The sequence below is a fragment of the Pagrus major genome, chromosome 17 (assembly GCF_040436345.1).
Source record: "Pagrus major chromosome 17, Pma_NU_1.0".
Taxonomy (NCBI): Eukaryota; Metazoa; Chordata; class Actinopteri; order Spariformes; family Sparidae; genus Pagrus; species Pagrus major.
The window spans coordinates 27,096,575-27,121,604 of NC_133231.1; the positions used below are offsets into that span (position 1 = coordinate 27,096,575).

At 41.2% G+C, this 25,030-nt stretch overlaps 1 protein-coding gene across 1 annotated transcript in view; it reads right to left on the reverse strand.

Annotated features, from left to right (window-relative positions):
• Window positions 1-14,216: 14,216 nt before the first annotated feature.
• The window catches only part of satb1b (SATB homeobox 1b), a 63,400-nt gene continuing 52,586 nt past the window's right edge, over window positions 14,217-25,030 (reverse strand). The window contains exons 12-13 of the mRNA XM_073484570.1: window positions 18,348-18,554; window positions 14,217-16,302 (exon numbers count right to left, since the gene is read on the reverse strand). Coding sequence (XP_073340671.1) covers window positions 15,679-16,302; window positions 18,348-18,554 — 831 coding nt within the window. The 3' untranslated portion in view covers window positions 14,217-15,678. The remainder of the gene's footprint in view (window positions 16,303-18,347; window positions 18,555-25,030) is intronic.

The window sequence follows — 25,030 nt, forward strand, 5'->3', positions numbered from 1 at the left end:
GGAAGTGTCGAGGAACAAAAGGCATTTTCATGATTTCACTTCTGGGATCTGAATGCTGTGAAAATTGGCGTGCATGCAGAGGTCAGGCCTGTTTTAGTACGAGGTCAGGCTCATGAGTGACTCGTGACACACTGATATGGATTGAGGTTTTTTATTAGACTCAACTTTTATCTCTCTCAGTGTTTGTTGAATAAAATATTTGCACTGATAAAGTTTATTGGTCTTGTGCACTGTTTTATTCCTGGGAGACAGAATGTTTCTTGACTTTTTAAAATGATATGGATGTTAAGATAAAACTCCACTGATTAATTGGCTATTATGCTACTGACTTATGCGATTGCACGTCCTCGACCAGTAACTATTTAGTGCAGATATGTTTAATGTAAAGGCTGTTTGACAAACTGGTCTGCTTAATTTAAGATTGATGATATTTTCAGATGTTTTGCTTGTAAATTCACATATTCTTTCTACTTTTCAAACACTTTTCTACTGTTTGACATTTGGAGAAGCTCATGGTTACATGTTGTTGATTAATATTTACTGAGATAATAATATTGAGTGTTTATAGCCTCTTTAATGTTTGTTCCAGAGATGGCTGGCTGATGACATACATTTAAAAGGTCCTGATTGAATGACGTTGGTTGTAGGCAGCTCCTATGTTTTGTGTGTATAGAGCAGCGGGAATGATGGATTTTTTTAGGCTAACCCAGAAGTTAGCATCGCCCTGGGCCCCTCAGCAAAAACCTATGGGATTTTTTCAATGTCATTTTGGATTATTGAAGAAAAAAACTTTTTGGCAAACACAAATGTATGACACTGAAGGGCCTGACACACCCTGTCAGAGACTTTTTGGCCGATTGAGCGTATAGAAGCAGTGAGAAAACTCACTGCGATTGGCTGTAAGTGGATCAGTGTATGAAAAGAGAAACAGAAAAATAAAGAAATAGTTTCTTGAGGCTGTTGCTGTAGGATCCATGAGTTCACCCATTTAGTGCGGATTATCCTCATCATCTTCCTCTGCCTCTTCATCAGGGCCATTTACAACTTTTTTATCAGACGTGCCGAATTCTCGATTAGAAGCGGCTGCATTAGCGAGAGTGCTGCTTAATCATAAAACCAGTTTGTTGACCACAGAGAGGTATTTCCTGTCACGCAGGCGCAGAACGTACGAGCTTGTTTGCTGTCGGTTGAGGTCCTCGCGGTGCGTTCAAGTGCAGACACAGGAGATGTGAGGGGACGCAACAGCTGGACATTGTCGCAGCTCGTTCTCTAATGTCAGTTTGGTGTGTAGGAGCCTAAACATTTTTTATTTAGCAAGATAATCGTCAAAGGAAGACAAGGAAACGCCTTAAAAAAGTATTAACTCATTTCCAGGTTTTAGGACTCTTGTGATTGAAGTGTATGGGCTGTCGTCCTCAAAAGGTGTCGGCGTGTAGTATGTTGATAAAAGAAATTCTTCGGAGGCAAGGCTGGGTAAATATGACAGAGCAATCTTTATTGAAACAGATCTCAAGCCAGCGTCCGAACCAGAGTGTGCACTCCCTGGTATTCTCAAATCTCGGCAAAGTGATGCCCAAAATGCTTTGCCCTCTGCTCTATCAGAACTCCTCTCTGACCCTCAGTCTTAGGAGATCCACCAAATTCACCCCCGTTCTCTAGTGTGCAGGTCCTTTTTAGAGTTCATTTGCTCATGCCCGCCTGTTTCCTCTAATTGTTTACTTTTGGGACACTGAGAGCCCCTCTATCCTGTGGGAAAAGAATAGGTCTGCATAACACCTCTAGAGAATATCTCTCAAGGGAATATGTGTACGTGGAGGTGTGTGTGTGACTATATTGATTTTATCTAAAGTTGACCTGTTAGTCTCTCTATACTTAGATGAAAATGTATACATCGGATCAATCTTGAACCTCTGAACTGGTCAATCTTAAGTGTGGGCCTCTTCCTTTAGCTATTCTCTGACGCACACTACAGGACTAATATGTTGTTCTCCTAAACATGAGACCTCTACCTTGTCCCCTTCCCACATATACTTAAAGGGAAGCATCTGGTCCTGTCCCATCCTGTCCTGCCACTCAGAGCTCAGGAGGTATAAGAAACATTCAGACACTACATGATGTTGTCCAGATTCCTGATGAAGGTCGGACAGATTTAATAAATATTTCAGCAGTAAGCTCGACAGCGTAGGGAGATCTTTTCATTGTTATCAAGATTAAATCCTTTCTGATTTAACAAATTAACGATTTGAAACAACTGACTTGAATGTTGTGGGTCAAATGAGTTTCATACTTTCTTTAAAAAATGTTCCTTGAGGAGTCAGTCAACTTAAAGAAACTCAAAGCTCCTGTCGCACACGGATCCTGTATCACTGCTCTGTTCGTCTCTCTGTTAAAGTGGCAGCTTCTTGGCTTTGGAACATATGTGACTGTCTGTAGCACACAAACTGATCTAACGGCTTCACTACCGCTTGACATTTTCATGTTTTTGCAAAGTGGGGATAACAAAAACATTTTGGCACGATGGCCGCAGCCTCAAACCTTCTCCAGGCTGCTGCGGTGCCGCCTGTATTTATAAGCTTGACCCCGCCCGCCGTCTCACAGCTGCAGGTCCTCCGTCATTAGGTGATTCAATTAGACAAGAGGGAGGGACGTCTAAGTCATCATGAAGGCAGAACTAAAAACATTCTGCTTGTTCATTCTGTCAACTAAACCATCAGATGAAGGTAAACGATGTTTACCGATGTTGTGTAAAGCCAAAACAGAGACGTTAAAGTAAACATGTTTAGTCACAAGTTGTTGAATTCATGAGAGTGGAGCTGTCACAACTTCAATAACTTAGTCTGTAAATAAACACCAAGTCCTCTCTGACATCTAAACATTTTATTTTCTTAAAACAAGTGAAAACATCTTTCAAACAGTTCAATCACTGCCGCAAACTCACAGTCTTTTTTTGTCTACGCAACGTGAAAAACAAAGTGTATTTTTTTTCCATTTTCAGAATAATTGGAACAAATGAACTGAACCACTGAGACAAGAATCTGTATTTTCCCCTGAAGACTCTTATATGTGATTTATGTTACCAGTTGCTCTTATGGTTTTGCTTCTGAGGTGCTGCAGTGTCCTCACTGGGGTTCACTGTACTTAATCCGATTTTTCTCCTCATACCACATGCTGATGGAAAGTCTGGTGAGGTTTCGTAGTCCGCAAAACATTTCTGGAGCTTTACAGAAAAATGGTCTGAAGTCGATGGGGATTTGTTTTAAAGGGTAAAAAAGAAAATGGATCTGGAAGCCACAAGACGCCAAACTGACTTGTAAAGATGTTATTACAAATCGTTGATACGGTCGAGCTCGTGCAGCGGGTTCAGCCAGGGTGTGTGCTTTTGATATAAGAGATATGGTGAAGATTTCAGTTTATGTATTAAAACAAGTCCCCATCTACTTCAGTTGTGTACTTGTCTCTGTGAAGCTCCAGAAATATTTCATGGACTACGAAACTTCACCCGGCTTTCCATCATGATGGCGGGTGAATAGATAATGACTGAATTTCATTTTTGGGTGAATTTATCCTTTAAGTCTGACAATAATACTGAGAGAATTCAGGCAATTCAACATCAGGTAGAATATTTAATTTCCAATATAATCTGCAATATTATGTTTTACTTTCCAACACATTGCATATAACCTTTTCTATTTTTGTTTATTTAGAGTACTTATTTTTCTAAATGTACTTATTTTTCTAAATGTATCTTATTTGTATTATTATTTCTGTGGGCTTCACAATCTGTACAGTGAACATCATCCTCTGTCCACAGACCCTCGATTTGAGCAAGGAAAACTTAACAGATGGAAGAAACCTCAGGAAGGACCACACAGGAAGGATCCCTCAGTTCTCTCTCGTCATATCTTACCTTATCTCTATATGTGTCATGCATTCCCCAAAGATTCAATCCAACACTAGCAGCATCTGAGGAAACGCTTAGATCTCCATGAGGATTTCAGATAACCGTCTGGTGGTTTGTCCGGTGCAGCTGAGTTAAGGTGGCGCTGTACCTGAATCAAAAAGATGGAAACCTCCAGCCTCTGTTTCCATCCATTAATCCAACGGTAGGTTGAGTTGTGATGCAGAGTCGGAGGTAGATTCTCATTTAGGCATTGTAACAGTTAGGAAAAAGGTAACGGTACCAGAGGATTTAACTTCTTTTCCCCTGAAATCAACCATTAAATAGCAATAAACAATTTCTCCTCACTATCTAATTGGCATCACATTTGTCAAGATACAGTTAAAGAGACTACTTAATTAATTAAACATGAAATAGCACCTTCCCCGACTGTTTGAGAATACAGATGTAACCCTGGAATTTTTTTTTTTCCACATACACCGACACCTCCACCCCACCCTCTAAAAAAAAAAAAAAATCCAGCACCAGATTTGATAAGATTTGTTCTCTTTATCACTTTAATTAGCACCTCCCTCCTGTCCCCTTTGCAAATGAGGGGTAGGTGGTGGTGGTGGGGGTGGGGGTGGTGGTGGGGGTTCGGGATTTGATGACTTAAAATGCACACAGCTAACGAGTTATTCATACCCTGCACAGCTGTTAAAGCAATTTAACTGCTTCTTCTCCGTTCTCCCTTTTTTTCCCTCTTGATGCTTTACTTGTCGAGGAGGGAAAGGTGGCAAGAGGTCTCACAACTGCTCCATTATCTTGCCAGAAGAAGCTCTCTGATTCAAAAAATGGCCACAATTTCCATCATTCACCTGTAATAAGAAAGATTTACGACCATTCACATCTCAAACTTTGCATCTTTTCCTGTAACTTATGAGCATTTTTTTTTTTTTTTTATGCAACTCTGTCCTGGCTGTGAAGAAGTAGGTGTTACGTAGGCAAGCTAAGTGTGGAAAAAAAAAAAAAAAACCCCACACCTGACTGCTTTAAAGCTGTTTCTGTTCAGAGCTATGAGCACATTTCTATGCACGCTGTATACTTGCGTACTCCACCATTGCCCATCTGTCGCTGTGCAATTATGATCAGAGGAAAGAAGTGCCTGAATGAAATATCCGCACCTCAGCTCCCATGCAGATTGCCGACCAGGACGTGTCAACTTCTCCTGGATCAGCATCCCCATGATTGGAAGATCACAACTCACATCTACAAACAGTGACACAGATGCGAGCACGCTTTACTTAAATCCGCTGAATTAAGTTCAATAAGGTTCAAATATTGCAAAGGTTCTACACGGTTTAAGGACATTTAGAAATATCAAAGACAAAGACTGAATAGGATTCTCCTCCTTCTTGTTTGGGGAATTTTATTGGGAAGGCCTGGGTGTGCAAATCTCCGAGGACAGGTTTGTGAAAAAGACGGAAAATTTTGTGAGAACGTTCATACCTTAAATCCACCGGTTTATCTGCTGAAATGCTTCCAGCTCTGCGGTTTTCAAAAACAGCCTAAAACTGAATATATTACACACAATTCAGACCGATAAGTGGCGAGGCACTTTGACGTGCCAGCGGCCTGAAAATCCGTGATGCAACTTTCACTGTTGAGTCTGTTTTGGTCAATGCATAAGTGGAACCATTGTGACAAGTGGCGACTGCTGAGTGGTGTTGTTCATCGATGAGTTATTGCTTTAAAATGAAAGTGGTAAGACAGGTTTGGAAAAGGAAAATGGGTTCAATTAGTACTTCAAATAACAAGAGGCCACTTCAGCTAAATTCCTCGAACATGAATAACAGGCCGCAGACTCAATAAATACAGATGAGTTGATTTTCACTGTAATTTTCTCTCACCGCAGGCTGCACAGTCAGTTATGTATAATTCCTCCCCATGACACGAAAAGGCGAAAAAACTAACATTTATTAATATTTTAGCTCGTCCTGGACTGATTCTTCTTTTCCCCCTAACGTTTTCATGCTATTTCATGCTATGCTTTTTCACCGCTCTCACAAAGTACATCAAAAAAGACCAATATTGATAGAGAAATTATCTTTGTCTGTGGTTTTAGACACACAGCCGAGTGATTGGACCGGAGGCTTTGGCACAAACTTTGAAGATAACAGAATTCTTTGGAAGCTCAGTAGGTCCATCTGTCCGTTTCACAACATTATGCTTGAGATGCTTGAATTGTAAACAGAGGTTGGAAGGTCTGAGCGCGTTGGAGCCTCGGCTTTTGTTGTTGTGTCTGCCTCGAAAAATTCAAACAAAAGCTGTTATGTCTGAGGCAGATTAAAAGGGCAGTCAGAGGTGTCGGCCCCAGACATAAATACAAGACCAGGAATGTAGAACTTGGAGGAACAGTTAAGCCAAAAAACTGAAACGTCAGACGTGATGGAAAGTCGGGTTAAGTTTCGTAGTCCGAAAAAATATTTCTGGAGCTTCACAGCACAACAGTGGTGCAGCATTTTCCAAAGTATTTGAAGTAGACGGGGAAAAACAGCTTCTAAAAAACATAGCGTGGCTCCATACAGCTTAGCCGATGTATGCCAAGTCTCTAGAAGCCTTGAGATCCTAAATTAATGTGGAAAGACATTATTTAAACCATTTATAAATGCGTTAGCACGGAGTGCATGGCATTATTATGAATCCCACTGCCAAAGACCCACCGACTCCACCTCTGATTGGTTGCCTTCTCTACACTTGGCTCTGTTTCTCTTGCAGTTCTGACACTGCGGTTTATGAGCTGTAGTATCCTGGTAAACACACCAACCTCTTCGGCCTCCTTCCAGGTCTTCTGCTGCTCCTCTCAGGGTTATTCATCCTGCCAGAGTGTCTCTGGGCTACGTAGATATCCTGCTAACTAGCCGAGAGACACTGCAGCCGAAGAAGTTGGTGTGTTTACCGGGGAAACTACAGCTCACAATCTGCTGTATCAGCTCCACCACTGTTTGTTTTGCAAACCAATGAAAAGGAAGAAATAGACACTACCCCTTTATACCAGACAACGACTGTTGGGAAATAGCATGCTAATTCATGTCTCATTTGCGGTGTAATTAAACAATAATAATTTGTTGTTGCCTCCTGACCTCGCTCTCTCTGGTTGAGGGGTTTCTATCAGGGCTTCCGGAGACTTGGATTAAGCCATGTGTTTTTCTAGGGGGGTTGTTTGTTTTTTAATGTTTTAAAACAAGTCCCCATCTACTTAAGTTGTTTTGGAGAATGCTGCAACGCTGTTTCTCTGTGAAGTTCCAGAAATATTTGATAGACAACAAAATTTCACCCGACTTTCTAACGGCATGCTGTTGAGTAGATTATGACTGATTTTTCATTTTTGGGTGAACCGTTCCTTTAACTTAAAACCAACTGAAGCCTGCAGCTCTGAGATGATATCTGCAAACTGTTATCGACATGAGGCCTGTGGAGGCGGAGCTACAGGACTTACCTGACTGAAAACATCGGGTATCCTAATGAAAATTAGAACGTGTTAATAATCAGGAGAAGACAAGGGCATGTGCCATTTTTTATTCCCAGAAATCAGCATCCATATTCATGTGAGCGTGATGTTGCTGAATTAATGTGATCAGAAGGACGGTTTCAATCCCCCCTGAGTTGGTTCATGTTTAATCTCGTCTCCTCAAAACCAGAAGGCAAAGAGCAAGAGAGGAGGCTGGGAAGCAACTCAGTGATTAATGTTATTAATTTCCACACCTCTAACCTTCTGTTTCCGCTTCTCCACGTTTGGAGGTTGAGAAAGCGTGTTTTATGTGAAAATGTTCTTTTACCAAGCAGCTCCACAGAGGAGAGTGAGGAGGGAGGAAGGGGAGGGAGAGAGGGAGAAGTTTCCGATTTACGTCGGGGTGATTCCGCGGAGATTGCTATCATTAGAATAACTTTATTAGGCTTTCTGCTGCATTTCCTGTTTGATTTACTGCGCAGTCCCAAGGGCTCATGGGTAGGCGCTGAGGACTCCCCTGCACGAGCCAGACCTGCCGATGTTGTGCTGCAGCAACCTGAGTGTAACGTCCCTATTAATCTGGAGCTAAACGTAGCAGAAACATAACGAAGGTGCTGCCCAATAAATCTCTTTCAGGCCTTTAAATGCAGCACGAGCTCTCAATGGTGTGTCAATGTTTGTGTTGACAGAGAGATTACAACCATTAGAGGCCCTGCACAGGATTATGGGTATGGCACGAGCAACGCCATGTTCAGAGGTTCTACTCCCAGAGTGCTCTACAATGATGTGAGTGATGTATTGTCTAAGAGCTGAAGTGTGATTTTATTACTTAAAGTAAATATGTGTAGAATTAAATGTCTCACTTAGTATCTTATTATTTATGTGGTGATACATTTTTTTAGACCAATCCTGATAACATAACGGTGACGCCCCCTCAGTGTCACGGTTTACAAAAGAAGACCCCCAAATGGAAGACTTGGGATAATAACAAAAACTCAAAACAAGAGGCAGGCAATGACAGCAGGAAACCAACAGCAAAAAACAAGTTCAAACCAGGATGACACGAGGAACAGAAGCAGCAAACACAGGTAAGAAATGAGGAGTAAAACAAGACTGGGGAACAGATGTGAAAAGGCAGAAAAATCGACAAAAAGTGAGTGAAGACTCTTACTTAAATACAGAAGGACTAAGGGTGCGTTCATGTGCTGTTGGAATTATCAGAAAAACGTTTTTCCGACGGGGAAAATTCAAGTGAATGTCCTCTGAAGTCGGAACAACAACTCAAAAAGAAATTTTTGCTGAAACATGGTGGATGATTGCAAACATTGGGTTGATGGTAAGAAACTTTAACATGTATTATATCGTCATTTTATAGTTTCCTTTGCGCGTCCTTGTCACTCCAAAACTGGAAACAGTTGTCAACCTGTTGTTTAAACACTCTGAGCGATAAAAGGCGAAACAACTTCTTATTGGCGTCCATGCTGCTCCCTCCGTCCGACACGGAAAGACAGCCCAACTCGGTAAACGGGACAATCCGAGGAGCATGTGAATGCAGCATAATTAACTAAAGGGAAGAGGACGGGAAAAAGACAAAGACAGGAAGTCTAAATCCAAACATGACATGAGGAGAGAACCTACAAAATAAAACAGGAAATGACTGAACTAAAAACCCAAACCATGACAGTCAGATGCAAGCAAACCCAATATCACACATGCACCTACATTAAGAACATTTCTGTCTCGTGTCTTTTCACGCGTGTCACGGTGATGCTGGAATAGACTGGGCAAGGCGCGGTCCAGCAGCTGGTGGTAATGCAACATTTATGGATGCCAACCGCCATAAAACTCAACAGAAGAAGAAGAAGAAGAAACCGAGCAAGGCTGGATGTGCGTGTACACAAATTAATTTCAGACGCACGTGGTGGGCGAGGAGCTGTTTCTGTAACATGATTAATATTCAACAAGCTCGCAAGACGAGTAATGTTTCTTTGTGACTGTAAACAGACGACAAGTCATGGACTCAGTTACGTCATCAGCAGAGTCTTGAGTGTTTTCTGTCAGACAGAAGTAACCTTTTACGTGTTTGAACCTGCAATGCTGTACCGGAAATGTTACAAGGTCTTGAGATTTGAAATTGGTGGTACAGATTTACCCTGAATACCCATCCACACACGACCCCCTGCTGGAGACGCATTTTAGCGATAGACTGCATGTGTGACATTCTTAGGCGCCTTCTTGTTTCTACCAAAATTATTTTTCCAGATCAGTTTCGTTTAGCAGTTTTCACGCTGATATTATGTTCAAATGCCTTGCTTGTTTAGTTTATCATCAAAACAAGCAATGCATTTTTCTGATTTTTTTTTTTTTCAAAGATGAAACCAAATTAAACGATTGAAGCTGCCAAAAATGAGCACAAAATTCAAAATGGCCGACTTCCCGTTGGGTTTGGGTCATGGCACCGGAGACTTTTCTCCAGGTCTAGGTGCGATACGCATGTCTACTGTATTTCATACATGTAGGTGTAAGTTATCCATCGCAGTTTAGGGGACGCTAGTGAGTCATTTTGCTCCACACCACATTTAGGCCCTCAGAAAAGCTATTTACTTTTGCGAAAGAAAGAAAGAAAGAAAGAAAGAAAGAAAGAAAGAAAAGGTAAGTGAGGTAAATGAACAGCTGTGGATCTTATCATTACTCACATATGATCACACACTTCACCTGAAACAGTTAAGACTCTTCACTCATTCAGGGTTCATGCAAAGGTTAATGCTCTTCATCACACTCTGGGACAAATGTTCCCCATAAGGACGGATGGTTCGACCCAGTTCTTCTGCCCCTCAGCTCATGTTTTATGTCACATTCAATAGAAAGACATACATTAACACATCCTCACGATTCTATAAAATTCTCTGGATTCTTTAACATAATTGTTGAAGTTTGTGTATAAGGCTGATGAGTGCTAACTCTGGCTTAAGTATCACATGTGACGGATTATATAACAGGAAGCTGTGAGGGCCGGAGCCAGGTTCCTCTCCTGGTGAGACACTCGACAGTCTGGCAGGGCGACGAGTTTCCGTCCACCTTTTTTCAGAGTTGTGAAGTGAGGCTGGAAAAAAACAAAATAAAATGCTCTCCTCGTTCTGCAATCTGCATTCATGAAACCCAATCTCCTGTTTCTCTCGTGTTCCTTCAAGTCCTCTGTGAAGTGTTAATGTGTGCAGTTGATTGACATCTTCATGAGTACTCTGGGGGTTTGTGTTCAGCGGAGCGTGTATACGTTCTTTAAATGCGTCCATCCTGCAGATGTGCATCCTCGCAGTAAAAAATGCACATTATCAGAATAACTTACATGTTTTATAAGTCTGACTTAAGCATTTAATCAGTGCTGGTTTGTTTTAAATTGTGACTTTATTGTAGTTCAGAGGTACTTTACATTTCATGTTACTCTATTACGATTCAATGGGGAAATATTGTACTTTTTCCTTGTATACAGCTCATGTTGACAGTTAAAGATCAAGTTTTTCCAAACAAATCATATGTTGAGTTCATAAAATATAAGGTAATATCAATGAAACTACCCAAAAGTATATAAAACGCTTCAAATTAGCTCCACTGCAACTAGCTACACCATCAAATCACTACTTACACATTAATGCATTAGTATTAATGATGCCTTCATGTGATGTATTATAGTGTAACACTCATTTTTATGCATTATGATACGTTTTGATAAAAATACTTTACCTAAGCGACATTTTGAATGCAGGATTTGACTTGCAATGAAATGTTTTTATATTAGAGTAATGCTGAATACAGCCCCGTACAATGACAACAAACAAGTTTTTAACCGGTTGTGAAACAGTCTCAGTTCATTACTGATGCGTCTATATGACCTAAATAAGCAAATGAAACCATCAGCGAGAAGATTTAGACGACTATTTCTATTTAGTTTTTCTTTTCTGTGTGTAGACTGGAGCAGCCTGTTTCCATCTTCCCAGGCAAAGTTAAAAAGAAGCGGGAGGACATTTTTCTTTAGATAATTTTATTTTTTTAATTATATTATGTTGTTTTGGCAGAGAAACACTGTCACTTTTGTCCCAAATCAAACAAAACAAGTTCCTTGTAGTCGCTTTAAGCAAAGTTTCAGTGTTTTAAACTTCCACCTGTAGTTCTGTTGATGTTAAAGGTCCAGTGTTCAGGATTTAGGAGGATGTATCGGCAGAAATGGAAGAGTTTTCATTAGCGTATAATCCATAGGTGTTATTTACACCGGGGAAGCTGAGGATGTGACCCCACCACTTTTTAAAAAAATGATGTCACAGATTTTTAAATCTCTTTTCTCAGCTCGAGGACAGTTTTACAAATATAAAACCTCCATGGATTAAACATTCATAATAGACAGAGTCATAATGGACCTGTTTGCAAAGCGTCCTGTCAACAGTTTTACAGAAGTCTCTTTTATAATGATGCTATCTGGGCTGGAATTTTTTGCTGCAGTACTGCAAATGACCACCGGGCCTGACTGGAAGCGAGGCTAAACGGCTAAAAGCCATCCTATCGACAGTAAAGTTCAATTAAAATGTATGGATTCAGCCCACTGTAGCAAAGGTCTTCTAATGTTTCCCTCCTCGTCTTCGGCCTTAACGTACATCGAAAACTCATAAACTGCTTTTGCAAACTGCTTTCCCTTATACCAAGAGCTCTGTGTCTGTTTACAGGCCCGTAAAACAGTTGCATAGTGCACCTTTAAGAGCCTAATTTGTTAAATGTGCTTGTGTAAATTTGTTAATGTCCTAAAAATAGCTTGTACCATGAGATGTTTTCTAACAAATGAGATTAAATTAATTTTGATGCAATTTTGTTCCCCTGCTCTGATCTACTCTGATGTTTTATGATCCTCCTCATTACATCGCCTAAAAACAGACCATTTAAAAAATGTTTCATCTGAACCCTTTTGTCCCCATCACTTGTGATTTTGTTGCCTCAGAATGAGGCTTTTATATCTTACAGCGGGATCGGGCCCTTTTTCACTGAGGCCGCCGTGTTGAACCTCCACAGTAGTCCAGAACGGACGAACCGAACACCGTCTCTGGAGAGGACCTCGTTTTTTGCTACCACTGAGGTGAGGGGTATTCATTTGGTTGCAAAGATGCCACTAAATTCAACACCCTGGATCTTTAATGACCAAAATTATTGCTTCACTTTAAAATGTAACCTATTAATGGATTGCATTATATACATCCTCCTCTGACAGCTACATATCTGTGAATCTCAGCGGGACTGAACTGAAGCTTTATTTGGCATTTTGACCTCAGCAGCTCCTCCCCAACCCTCAGCGAGCACATGTGCGTCAACGGGAACCTTAATGTGGAAACTTGTTTATTTGCTATGACACAGAGAACATCCACAAATATCACAACAACATACTGTATCTGCTTGGCCTTTTTTTTTTTTTTTTTCTTTTTCCATAAGTGGAGTTACCGCAGCATGATGTGGCGTCATCTGTGAGCGCTTTCCGGGAAACCTGCTACTTTTTTTTAAATAAGCAACAGAGTCAGTGATTCATCAGTCGCCATTCTTGTCGTGATTATGATTTTCTATTTTGACATCTGGGGAAAGTCTTTGAAGTGTTGTTTGATGCTGTGGAGAGCGAGCAGCCTAATGGAGATGGGAGTTTAAAAACTTGCAAGTCTTTTCTGAGCAGTCACCCATGATACCCACCCGTGGAGAGACTCCAGCACTGAGCACAAAAAACTGGAGCTCTCCGGTTAGGAGGCAGCGGTTATGATCCTTTTCAGCTTGTCAGTTTTTTTCTGACCATTTTTTTTTGGGGGGGGGGGGGGGGAGGGGGGATAATTTACTCAATTATTGAATTAAAGACTTCTCTTTTTCACTCAGAAATCTCTCCACAAATATTCTCGTGACCACCTCCAAAATCGACAACCACTGTTATAGAAAAGTATTAGCCATCTGTGAGGAAAAACCTTTTCTAAGGCGGAGGCAAATATGGCTGATCCTTAAGAAAACAGTGATAATGAGGAGGAGTATTAGCTGGAGTTCCTGTTGTTTGTTGGTGCCTTCACCTCTGTTTGTCAGTGAGTAAGTCGCTTGTAAAGTCAAAATCAAGGAAATAATGAAGCTTAATGGGGCCTCTTGACTTTTTTTTCACGTGTGTTCTTTCACCTCGCAACACCTCGTGATGAAACCACACCCGCTGGAGAATGTCTGACACTTCTGTATGATCTGTTTTATGTGATTTTTTTCGTTTCCTCCGAACACACACAATGTTACACTCTGGCTTTTTATTCATGAAAAAGAAAAAGAGCAGAACATCAAGGGAACGCCGGCCGAGACTGGCTGGCACATAACGCAGGGTGTTAACAGGTGAGGGTAATTTCCTAAAGGTGCAGACACCTGGCCTCACCTGGGGTTCACAGCAAGGTCAGGACACCTGTGCTGTTTTATATCTTAACTCCCTGCAGAGGGCTTTTGCTTTTACAGGTGTTCACACCTCACATTTATTTATTTCAGATTTCACAGGTGCTTCAGATACACTCAGCAAGTAGAAGAGCTCAGGTACAGTCGGTCTGAGAGGAAGAGGCACGACAGAACGTTGAGTTCAATTTTTTGTACGGTGAGCTCTTGCACAGACTTCAAATATATTTACAATAATAAACAATCAATGATTCATAAGATGTGATATTTACAGTTATTACAAATAACGTGTTCAGTGACTGCAGCTGAATGAGTCAGTAACTGGAGCTGATATTCACATTGTTTTCCGTCTCTCGCTTCGTCTGGTGGTCAAGGTAATGCCAAGAAAATCTGTGGTACAATACAAACAGTTTAATTGTGTAATTAACAATCAATAACCACTTCTAGTTAGAACATTTTCTGCAGAAAGGAACCGAGAAACACTTATAAAACAGTCAGTCGTAACAAAATAACTGGTGTTCTCATTGAAATAAACTCATAAAAAAGAAACACTTTTATACAGAATATTTATACAGGAATAGCTTTTTGAGTTGGATTGTTAACCAAAGGAAGACACATCGCAGACATCGATTTTCACACAGATTGCATATGTTTTTCTTTCTAAGGTGTTCTATAGGTTAGTCATTTTACCTAAGCTTATTTGCATGATAGTAAAAATTGCATACAACATTAATTGTGAAGCTTGTAGCATGAGTTGGTTGACATACAGCACTTTTTATAGGCAACCTTTAAAGCACATTTCTCCATTTAAAACGTTTAAGACACTTTTTGTTTTTACTGCCCATCGAAATTACATTTATAAATAGAAAAAAGATCGGTGGAATTTTAAAAAAAAGCTCTACGCAACATAAACTTTTAAAAAAAGTAATTACATCAGAAACACTGCATGAACTGCAAATAAATAATGTCGGACAACATAAACATGGTGTAATTCACATTTCTAACTGTGTGGCAATTCAGAAAGTTACAGTGACAAAGGTTTTGCAAAATAATCTAACGTCGGCAGTGCCGTATAGTACAAGGCATTTGTTGGCATAGTTTCTTTAAGACTGTATTTTTTTTTACAGTTACAATATAATGTCTATATATATATATTTATATTTCCTCCCTAACAAATAATATGTAAAGACTGAGCTATTCTCGGAGATTCACCTGGGCTGGGTGATCGCGTTCCAGAGTTTGGAGTGATCCATAATCACATTATGCGCTTTTTAAAAGAATAACTAATCTGCCAGCAGGCTCCAGACTCGATACCTCATAATTAAGGCCTTGTCAACCACTTGGTCCTTGATTTCATTTGCTATTTTTTAAAAAATCCAGTTAAACATCACGTACGTAAACACCTATCAAAGTCCTAGCAAACTCCAGGGGGACTTTTGTTCTTTTTAAATATAATCAGTAGCTCAAAAAGATAAAGTAAGTCAGTGTAAAACAACAGACAGAGTGCAGTCAGCAAATATCCACGGCAACATACTTAGAATAATTTTTTGTGCAGATTATTTAAATGATGCATCAGTCTTTACAGTGAATAATACAAGTTTTACAAAATCCAAAAAGTAGTACTTGAGTCTGAAATGGGCTCTCCAGTGTGTGAACACTCGCTTCACATAGCCTGTCAGTCTGCAACTGATATATATAAACACTCCTCATATAGTCCAGGCTGATTAAAAACACTACTTTTCTTTATTTGCGGTGTGGTGGTTCTGTGTCGGCCGGAGCGTTACATTTAGCACAGTCATCAGTCTGTGTGTGTGCACAAGAAAACTCTCAGTACATGTTCAGACGGGGGGGGGGGGTCCTACTCCTTGGCCTCGTGTTCTATCTCTGACTGGGCCTCGGCGCCTCGGGCCAGCTGCTCTTCCATCTTGATGGAGAAGATGGTGCTGTTGGTCTGCGTGCTCTCGTCCAGCTCCTTCAGCAGCTCTCCGCTCTCCCTGAAGTCCGTCAGCTCCTCCTCGAAGGCCGAGCTGCTGCTGCTGCTGCTGGTGTTGGTGTTGGTGGTGGCTGTGGTGCCGTTGTTGTTGTTGGGCTCTTTGAGCGCCTTGGCTGAGTGATTGACGTAGAAGCGCTGGTTCTGGAAGAACTTGATGATGGTGAGCTTGGGCAGGTCCAGCTGGGCCGACAGGGTGTGGATGGCCTCCTCATCGGGGTACAGGCCCACGTCCTGGATGAAGCTCTGCAGGATGCCCAGAGCCTCCAGGGAGATCTTCCCTCCGCAGGTGCGGGACTTGATGCTCCCTCCGCGGCTGCCGTCATCCTCCATCTCGGCTGGAGAGGCGGTGGAGGGCTGACGAGGCGGCAATCGAGGGCCGGTGGTGGGCTGCAGTTGCTGCAAAGGCTGCTGGGACAAAAGGGGTTGGGAGGGGTGCTGCTGGGACAGGGAGGGCTGGTGGTGCTGCTGCTGTGACTGGGGTGGCTGAGCCTGCAGTGGGAAAAAAGGGGAAGAGAAAGGAGACGGGGATGTTATCAGTGAACACTTATCGGCGCCTTAATAAGGCCTTTCATTAAAATCAATTGAGTTGTGAGGAAAAATGGTCCCGCTGTGTATAGAACAGGCACTTGGTTGAAGGAATTTTCCATGTAATATCTCATTGAATGTAATCAGTTCTGCAGATATGATTTTTTTTCCTTTTTTGGTAGTGAGAGATTGTGTCTCTTATTGTGGGGGGAGAGGCAACACTCGTGGAGACACACACACACACACACACACACACACACACACACGAAGTGAAAAGACACAATCAGCCCTGCACACAGTGGGAAACTGGCCTCTCTATTATAGCCTCTGCTGCTTATCAGGCTCTATTGCCTGGCAGTGATAAACAAGCTCCCTGTGCACAATTCTCGTTGCGATGGTCTGGCTGATTTGCTGCAGTGTGAGAATGCTATCGATGGCTTTCACTCGGCCGTCAGAATCCCGTTAGTGTAAACACATGACACATTACTTGTAAAATGTCTCATTGTGTGGTTGGAGAGGGAGTGAGTGGGCAACTCGTGGTCCCTATTGACCCCGCAAAATGGGTGCTCTTTTATTTTCATTTCTGAGTCAGACACTGTAGAATAGGTGTTTCATAATGAAGTTTGCAAAACAGCACTTTGCAGGGACTCGTTCTGCTCGCCAGCTGCATAAATGCACCCAAAGATGTGATTTTTACTGTACCAATATACCGAGCTATGATAGTTCTTGTTGAGCAAATGTGAGCTAATTTGGCTAATGCATCGTATTAGTGAAGGACCCGCACGAAATATTTAAACACTAGTCTCTTATGGACAGTTTAAAACTGAATCATTAAATCAGAAATAATCCTATTTTATCAATCTACAACCATTTTCTGTTTGCATGCAAAGTATGAACAAAATTTCCTCATTCCATATCTGCTGCTGGATTTGATTTGTAAAAGAAATCCTATTACCTTATTTATATCCACTAAATGGCAGCCTTTGTGAAACACTGGCCATGTCTGGGAGTAACCAAATAACTAATCAACCACTCAGCTGTGGCTCAGACTTTTAATAGAAGTATTATTGTACTTCATTAAGATACTTCGACCGTTAACCGAGCCTGTGTGTTATTTTCATTTCATTCATCTGCCAGATGTCTTTTTATAAGGCAGCTCTTTTAAATAAGTTCAGGCTAATGATATCTTTGAAAACAGCTTTTTCTGCTGGAAAGGAGGAACTTTCAAGTGTTGCTGTGTTTCTAATTAACAAGAGTTCATAAAAACTACAAAGTGTTGTTTATTACAAATTCCTGGAAAATTAGTTGAGATTAAATGAACAGGGGAGAAATTAGCTTTTTTATTCATTTGTTTTTTTTAATATAAAACTTCAGAAAAAGCAGGAAAATATGCACAAATACAGGAAGCAGTTTGTTTTGTGTCTCACTGCAGCCTGTTTATATAAATACAACTAACAATTATTTACATTATCTATTTAATTACTGATTATTTATATATATCAAAAAATAGAGAGAAATTCTGATTTCAATATCCTACATCCAAAGTTGACGTCCTTAAATTGCTCGTTTTGGCCAAACAACAGACCAAAAACTGAAATATATTCAGTTTGCTGTCACCCGAAGCAGCAAAATCCTCACATTCGAGAAGCTAAAACAAGTGAATGTTTGGCTTTTTGTCAAAATAGTTGCAGAATTACATTCTGTTCATCGACTAATGGATTAATCAAATTTCAGCTCCAACATGAATAACAGGGTCGGGTCTGTGATTACGGTACACGTCACAAGTTAAAACTTGTATTTATGCATCTGTGCTTCCTACATGAGATAAACAAGTTTTTTTTTTTCAGAAACAAGTACAGTTCCCAGCGTGTGGTGTTGAATTCTGTGGTCATGTGTTTATGTTTCATTATAAACTTGTCAACAGTGTTCCATCAGAACACATTAGTTTAAACTAATGTTTAAGGAGAAGTGTGATGCCCGAGCCGTGCACGTGAAACCGTCACGCTCACCTGTAGCTGGTCGGCTGAGATGTGCATCAGGTGCGTCGGCCGCTCGTTGTGGTGCTGCTGCCCGGCGCTGCTCTCCTGCTCGTAGATGGCGTCGCGTTCGACCTGGGAGAGGCTCAGGAAGCGGCGGATCATGGAGAGGTTCTCCCAGAGCGTCCTGTTCTCTGGAGAGGGATCCTCCTTCCAACGCAGCAGCTCACAGAGCCAGCCCTGGAGGAAGGATTAGAGAAGGAGAGACGGAGAGGGAGTGAGTATGTCAGTAAAGCATGGTGTTCAGACTCAAATGCAAACACAGGTCAAAAAACAACTGCCGGTAATTTTAGACCCACGAGTACAGAAGCTGGCTCACACAGTCAATCAGTTTTATAGTGCTTTACTAAGAGCAGAACCAGGTTGTTAAATATGCCTCTTTTGGTGTTGAAATAGATACGAGTAACAGAAAGACTTGCACATCCAAATGTTCTGAGGAAAACATCAAAGTAGTGCGATGACAAAGATCCAATGTAACACCATTTCAAATGATCTAAGTAATTAAAATTATTGAGAAAGATGTTTTGCAAAAACAGCCTCCAGTTCTAAAATATAAATCAAAATAAAAGTAAGAATTCACACAAACACAACAGCCTGCTGTTTCACAATAGCTGCACCTGCAGTCTGTATGTTTATTTCTGCCGCAGCTGAAGATGAAGATGTGAATTAGCCAAGGTCAAGCAACACAGCAGGAAGGAACAATTTAACGTGACGAGAAACACACACTCGCATATTGTGCAGCACCCTTGGGAGGAAACGAGTGACTCCCATGTTTGAAACACTCCAGCAGAGGGCCATGAAAGACAGAGCTGAGGGAACAGCAATCAGAAATGCTTTATTTCATCAATACGGTGGGTGCACAATGAGTCTGACCTTCACGACTGAGACAAACAGTCTGAGAGTCTGACACATTCCTGGAGGTTCAGGACAAAAAGTAGCATGAAGTCACTTGTAACCAACTTGTAGTTTTAGATTGTTTTTGTATGGTAGAAGCTGCACAACTGCACAGAATTACACATGTGCAAAGTACAGCTGAGATACTGTTTCATGGTGAACTGTAACTGAATACTATAAAAAAGGTTTTTTTTGCATGTGTGTAAAACTGTTTCTTAAATTAACATGGAATTTTGCATTTACTTGCTACACAATTACATAACAAAGTAAGAACATATTTGTAATAACATTACGTTGATTTGAATGGAGCAGAAACAATTAGTCAATTGACAGCAAACTCTGATAATTAATCAAATTTAAAATACATTTTTTAAGCAAAAATTGCAAACTTTTGCCCGACACCAGCTGCTCATTTGTGACGATTTGCTGCTGTTTTGTGTCTTTTACGATAATCATCTATAAAATTTTGGCTTTTGGACCATTAACTGGACGAAACAAGTGATTTAAACACATCACATAAGGCTCTGGGAAAATATAATCTTCAGTTTTCACAATTTTATAGCTATCAGTATATGAACTATGAACAGATTAATTGATCATTAACATGTTTGTTGGTTAAGTTTAAGTGCCAACAATGTCCCCTCCTCTTCTTTTATTTCTGTTCTCACGAAACCATTTAAAAAAATAATTTGAGTCAAGACTTGTTTGATTGAGATCAGGTTGAGACTAGGGCTAAATTTCATATTACAGATGAGAGTTAGATGTTATAAAATAAATACAATGAACAAAAACTCTTCACTGTTTCTGTGATTCAAACATGTGTTTGTGTTTGTTCATCGAGCTGAGTGACGAAGTGAAGATTCACGACTGTACAGACAGAAGGGCTCCGCGGGGGCTGAGTGACGTGGCCTCTCGGGCTCAGACGTGACGACCTCAACCTCAGCAGGCCAATGTGTTTGTGTGTGTGTGTTTGTGTGTGTGTGTGTGTGAGTGGGAGTAAGGGGAATAACACACTGTAGTGCTCTGTGGGAGTGTGAAAAGGAGTTGGGGGATGAAGCTGTAGTGAATCGACAAGAGAGCCGTAAAGGGACAAGAGTGGATGAAGAAGGAGGGACGGCCGTGGAGTGAAACCAGCGAGGAGGAAACGCAGCGTCAAAGAGAAGCAGCGAGGTGTGTGTGACTGTGTGTGTGTTACAGAGGGCTACTCGCTCAGCCGGGTCTGTCCTGGCAGCGTGACAGAGCGTCGCTGTAATCTCCCGGCCAGTGCGCGGCAGCACCTTTCATTTCCACAGGATTACACCGCGCTGCTGGTCCGCACACAGACGCACACACACACATGCATACACACAGAGGGCAGAGCCACGCCGCCACACTGCATGCAAGAGATAACTCAGCAGTTTGGTTGTCCCCTGTTCCAACTCCTCCCATAAGCCACATCAAACCCAGGAGGGGTTTTGGAGGAAGCCGAGAGGGGGAGAAAGAGAGAGAGAGACATAAAGAGGGAGAGAGGGGGAGAGAGAGAGAGAGGGAGAGAGAGAGAGAGAGAGGGAGGAGAGCGGGTAGAGGGGGCCATAAAGCCTGCGTGCCCACCTTGTTCCTTTGCCACGTTTATTGTTGCGTTTTTAATTTGCATGCAGAGGGATTTGGACGGCGCTCCAGTTGGGCTGTCTGTGGTTTCAGCTGATTCGGTAGTGAGGGAGAACACACACACACACACACACACACACACACACAAAACACAAACAGACGCACACAAACCACCACACACCATCTTGTCAAAGCCAGAGAAACAGTACCCCGGCCCAACGATGGAGTAATCCAACTCAAACACTCCCCAAACCAGCAGGATTAAACCCAAAGTAGCAGAGCCAATCAAACAAAGGCACGACGTGAACTCCATTTCAATGCCAGGAAGTCCATTTGATGAAATAAAGTACAGAGAGTTTATTAGTTCACAAGTGTGAATGTTTGTCTGCGTGGCTTCTTTTTTTATTTTTTTACTCCAGTTTTTCTGAGCTGACATTTAACTTTCATAGAAGGAGCCGAAGGAAGAATCAGACGAACATTTGCTAAACGTTTTTTTTGTGTGATGCACGTCAAACAGCAGTTAGCTCTGCTCCCGGCCAGCGCTGTGGACAGTGGACAGTCAGCATTTTCCATGGCACTTTCAAGAGCTTTGTTTGTGTTTGTCTAATTGCATTGCTTCCACAGGCCAGGCAGAGGCAGCGGGGATAAAGGGAGGAGAGAAAGACATGGTGAGAAATTGAAAGAGAGAGAGTGAGAGAAGTTAGTCGTTTGACTGCATGTTGTAAAGAAAAGTTAAAAGGAAAAAAACTGAAAGAGAAAATGCATAAAACATATTTTTTCTCAAATGTAAAGTAGCATGGAATTTATTGGATGTAAAACTGACTTATATATGATGACTCTTTTATAAGACTGATTAAACCAACAAGATTTTATGTCCAACATTCCCGTTCAACATTATCATACTGCTGCAAATCTGTTTTCCTCTTTATTGTTTAATGTAATTTGTCGAGCCTCTCCACCGCAGCTGACAAGCACCAACCGCTCTTGATTGGATCATGGAAGTTGCTGCCCCTGCTGCTAAAGTGTTCCAACACGGTCCAGAAAACAAAAATCTAGGGCTCTTCAATCCAGTGTACTCTGTGTTTTGTTGAAGATCATTAAGGGCTCTCTATAAATAAATAGAACAGGTAGTTCAGAAGAGGCCCAGTTGTTGGCCAACACAGAATAAAGTACACGCTGACTTTTGACGTGTTCCACAACAACTCTCGTACAGTAAAGACATTTTTTTCAAGTCACGGTTCAACCGTAGACAGGAACCAGACTATTGAAAGTCTGTGACTGATGAGATTGATTATCACTTACTGCAAACACACACTCATATCAGAAACGGTATTCACATTTTTTCTTTTTTAATCAAGGTAGGAATGTGTGTCTCACACCTCTCATCAACTGTCGTTGCACAAAACCACAAGCAGCCACTTCCAGCAAACCATCAGAGACGAGCACAGAACGACAGACACAGTAAACAAGTGTCTGGCTAAGAGGAGAACTCACACCGGTCACATCGTTGTTGCTCTGTGTCTGCTGGATGCGACTGTAGACAAGTGTTTGCTAACATGTTGGCCACATCAGGTTCATAAGCCGATGGTATGTCAGGACTATTTTGTCGGTTTGGTGGTGAGATCACTTTCATTTTTTACTTACTTTGTTTGTTTGTTTTTCTTTTGAGTGCTTCCCACTTAATGTTATTGGCTTAATGTTGTGCCAAAGTCCATTGAAAAATTAGTTAATTGTAAAAAAAAAAAGACAAAAAAAACCCCAAACTTTTTTTATACTGTATTTTTGTATTTTGGACTGGTGGTCGAACAAAAACGAGAAATGTAAAAATGTCAACTTGAGATGTAGGAAGTTATGGCCTGCACTTTTCTCTATTTTTTGACATTTATCGACAAAATCATTTAAAATGATTGTGATGGGAATTTTTCATCATTTTGTGACATTTTATTAAACTAAACAATGAAAAGATTATCTATAAAACTAACCAACACATGAATTGATAACAAAAATAATTTCAGCATTAATTTAGACTATTATGGGACGCAAATAGTTTCGCAATATATCTCGATATTTTGAAACCTCTACAAAAGCACTTCATATTTGTGAGGATTCAACATTTTTTTCCAAATACCTTGATATCGATATTGTGACAATATTGTTGGGATGACTATCGGTACTTTCACAAAATATCACTACAGTGCGATTTTTGATACAATGTTTAGTATTAAAACAAGTAGAACAGCCTGGTTACTGTAATGCAGCCTTTAAAACCAGGAAAAGACAACACTTGCATCATATCAGGATATAACGATATCCAAAATTTAAGACGATATATTGTCTCATATCACGGTAACGATATAATATCAATGTATTGCCCAGCCCTATTTGACAGGGTTTACTTACTTCTAAGGTGGTGTGACATGATGACAGACAAAAGTCACTGCCAAATACTTATCAAATACTAAAGGACTACATCATTGAAGGTTTTAAAAAACTACTTTAGTAGCTGTTGTGAAAGAAAAACCAACATAATTTCTCCAATGTATCAGTTTACACCTGGTAGAAAATTATCCTACAACTCCTGATAGGTCTGCAGGTATAATAGTGATTGTATTAGAAACTCTCCAGTGCTTATTTTAAACAAAGAGATATCAGTTGGGACATGACAATGTTGCTTATTTGGCCGACGTCCTCATAAAACTCAAATACAAAAACAAATACTGGTAAGCCCTTTCAGTTAACCTACCGGAGTAAACCGATGCGTGCTCCCAACCTAGATTGCCACAAAGTGATGAACTAGAGAGCCCTGTTTATTTTGATGCTAAATACATCTCTCAGTTGAACTCACAGATGCGGCAAACAGGTTCATTGAGGCAATAAGCACTGACAGCCATTGGATTATCTTGCTATGTTGGCACACACCTGCGACAATATTGCACAATAATCCGCTGCCTCCGGGTCATCGTTGCTTAATTATTAATTAGTTTCAAACAACGGGACTGGCAATCAAGAACCACCAGCCTTTTCTTGTTTTACAGCAGACACAGATCTGACCAGAGGCTCATGGGGCTCTGGGGTCATAAGGTGCCAAATTAAAAGGGTAATAAACTCTTCAGCAAGCTATTGTTTAGTCCTGATATAAATAGAAACCGGCTGTTCTGATAAAAATATTTTCCTCGCAACACAATAGTTGAATTCATGCATGAGATTCATCCAGCTATGCAATGCGGTACACCGTGTATGTGAGTGCTGCAGTCACAAGCTGCCAATAAGAGCATAGGCCTGCTCTGTCAGTGAACAGCATGGTATTCACCGCCCAACCTACCCACCCATTTACCACCAAACTACCACTGCAAACACCCCCCAACATGGAGGCTCAGAGAAACATAAATGAACAACTGGCTTCGCTGTGAGACAGTAGATAGACAGAGAGACAGACAGAGAGAGAGAGGTCTGTCACACGGCCTGGCCAACACCTTCCCCCTAATCTCATTTGCTTGTTATCAGCCCCATGAGGCTGACCTCGGCCACTGCAAAAATAAATAAATAAAATAAGCCAACAGATGTCCATCAATTTGCCATTTGAGTTTCTCCCCCCTCCTTCCTCGGATTACTGCGTGACCAAAAATAATGCCTCAGTTTCAACCCCAGAAACAGACTATGCGAGTATATCGAGTACCATTTGGATTTGTACCATTTGGACAAAAAAAAGAGGCCTGGATGACACATCAAAAAATCACAGATGAAGAAATGATTGTCGCCATTGTTGTGGCTGGCTGGTTGGAGGACAGGACCGTTTCGGAGGCAGCCAGACAAACCTCTTCTGTGTCTGAACAAGAGAGAGAGCTAAAAGTAGGGGGAAGACAATGCATTATTGTCTTTCCTCCTCCTTGAACCTGGCAGAGGCCCAGCACTGGCAGACAACACTATGCAGATAAATGCAGCCGATAACATGCTTCTCCTCCCCGAGCGAGCCAAACTGGCGGCTGCACGTGCGCGTTCACCACGGAAGGTAACGTGTGCTGTGTTGTAAAAACATGACGCCATTGGTGGACGCCCATCTGCTGACGACAGTGGAGTGTTGAAACCTTCCTGATGCTCGGGCATATGTGGATCTCCCGCAACAATAAGCAATAATTGACTGCACAATTCGGGGCCAGATTTTTGGGGGGCGAATA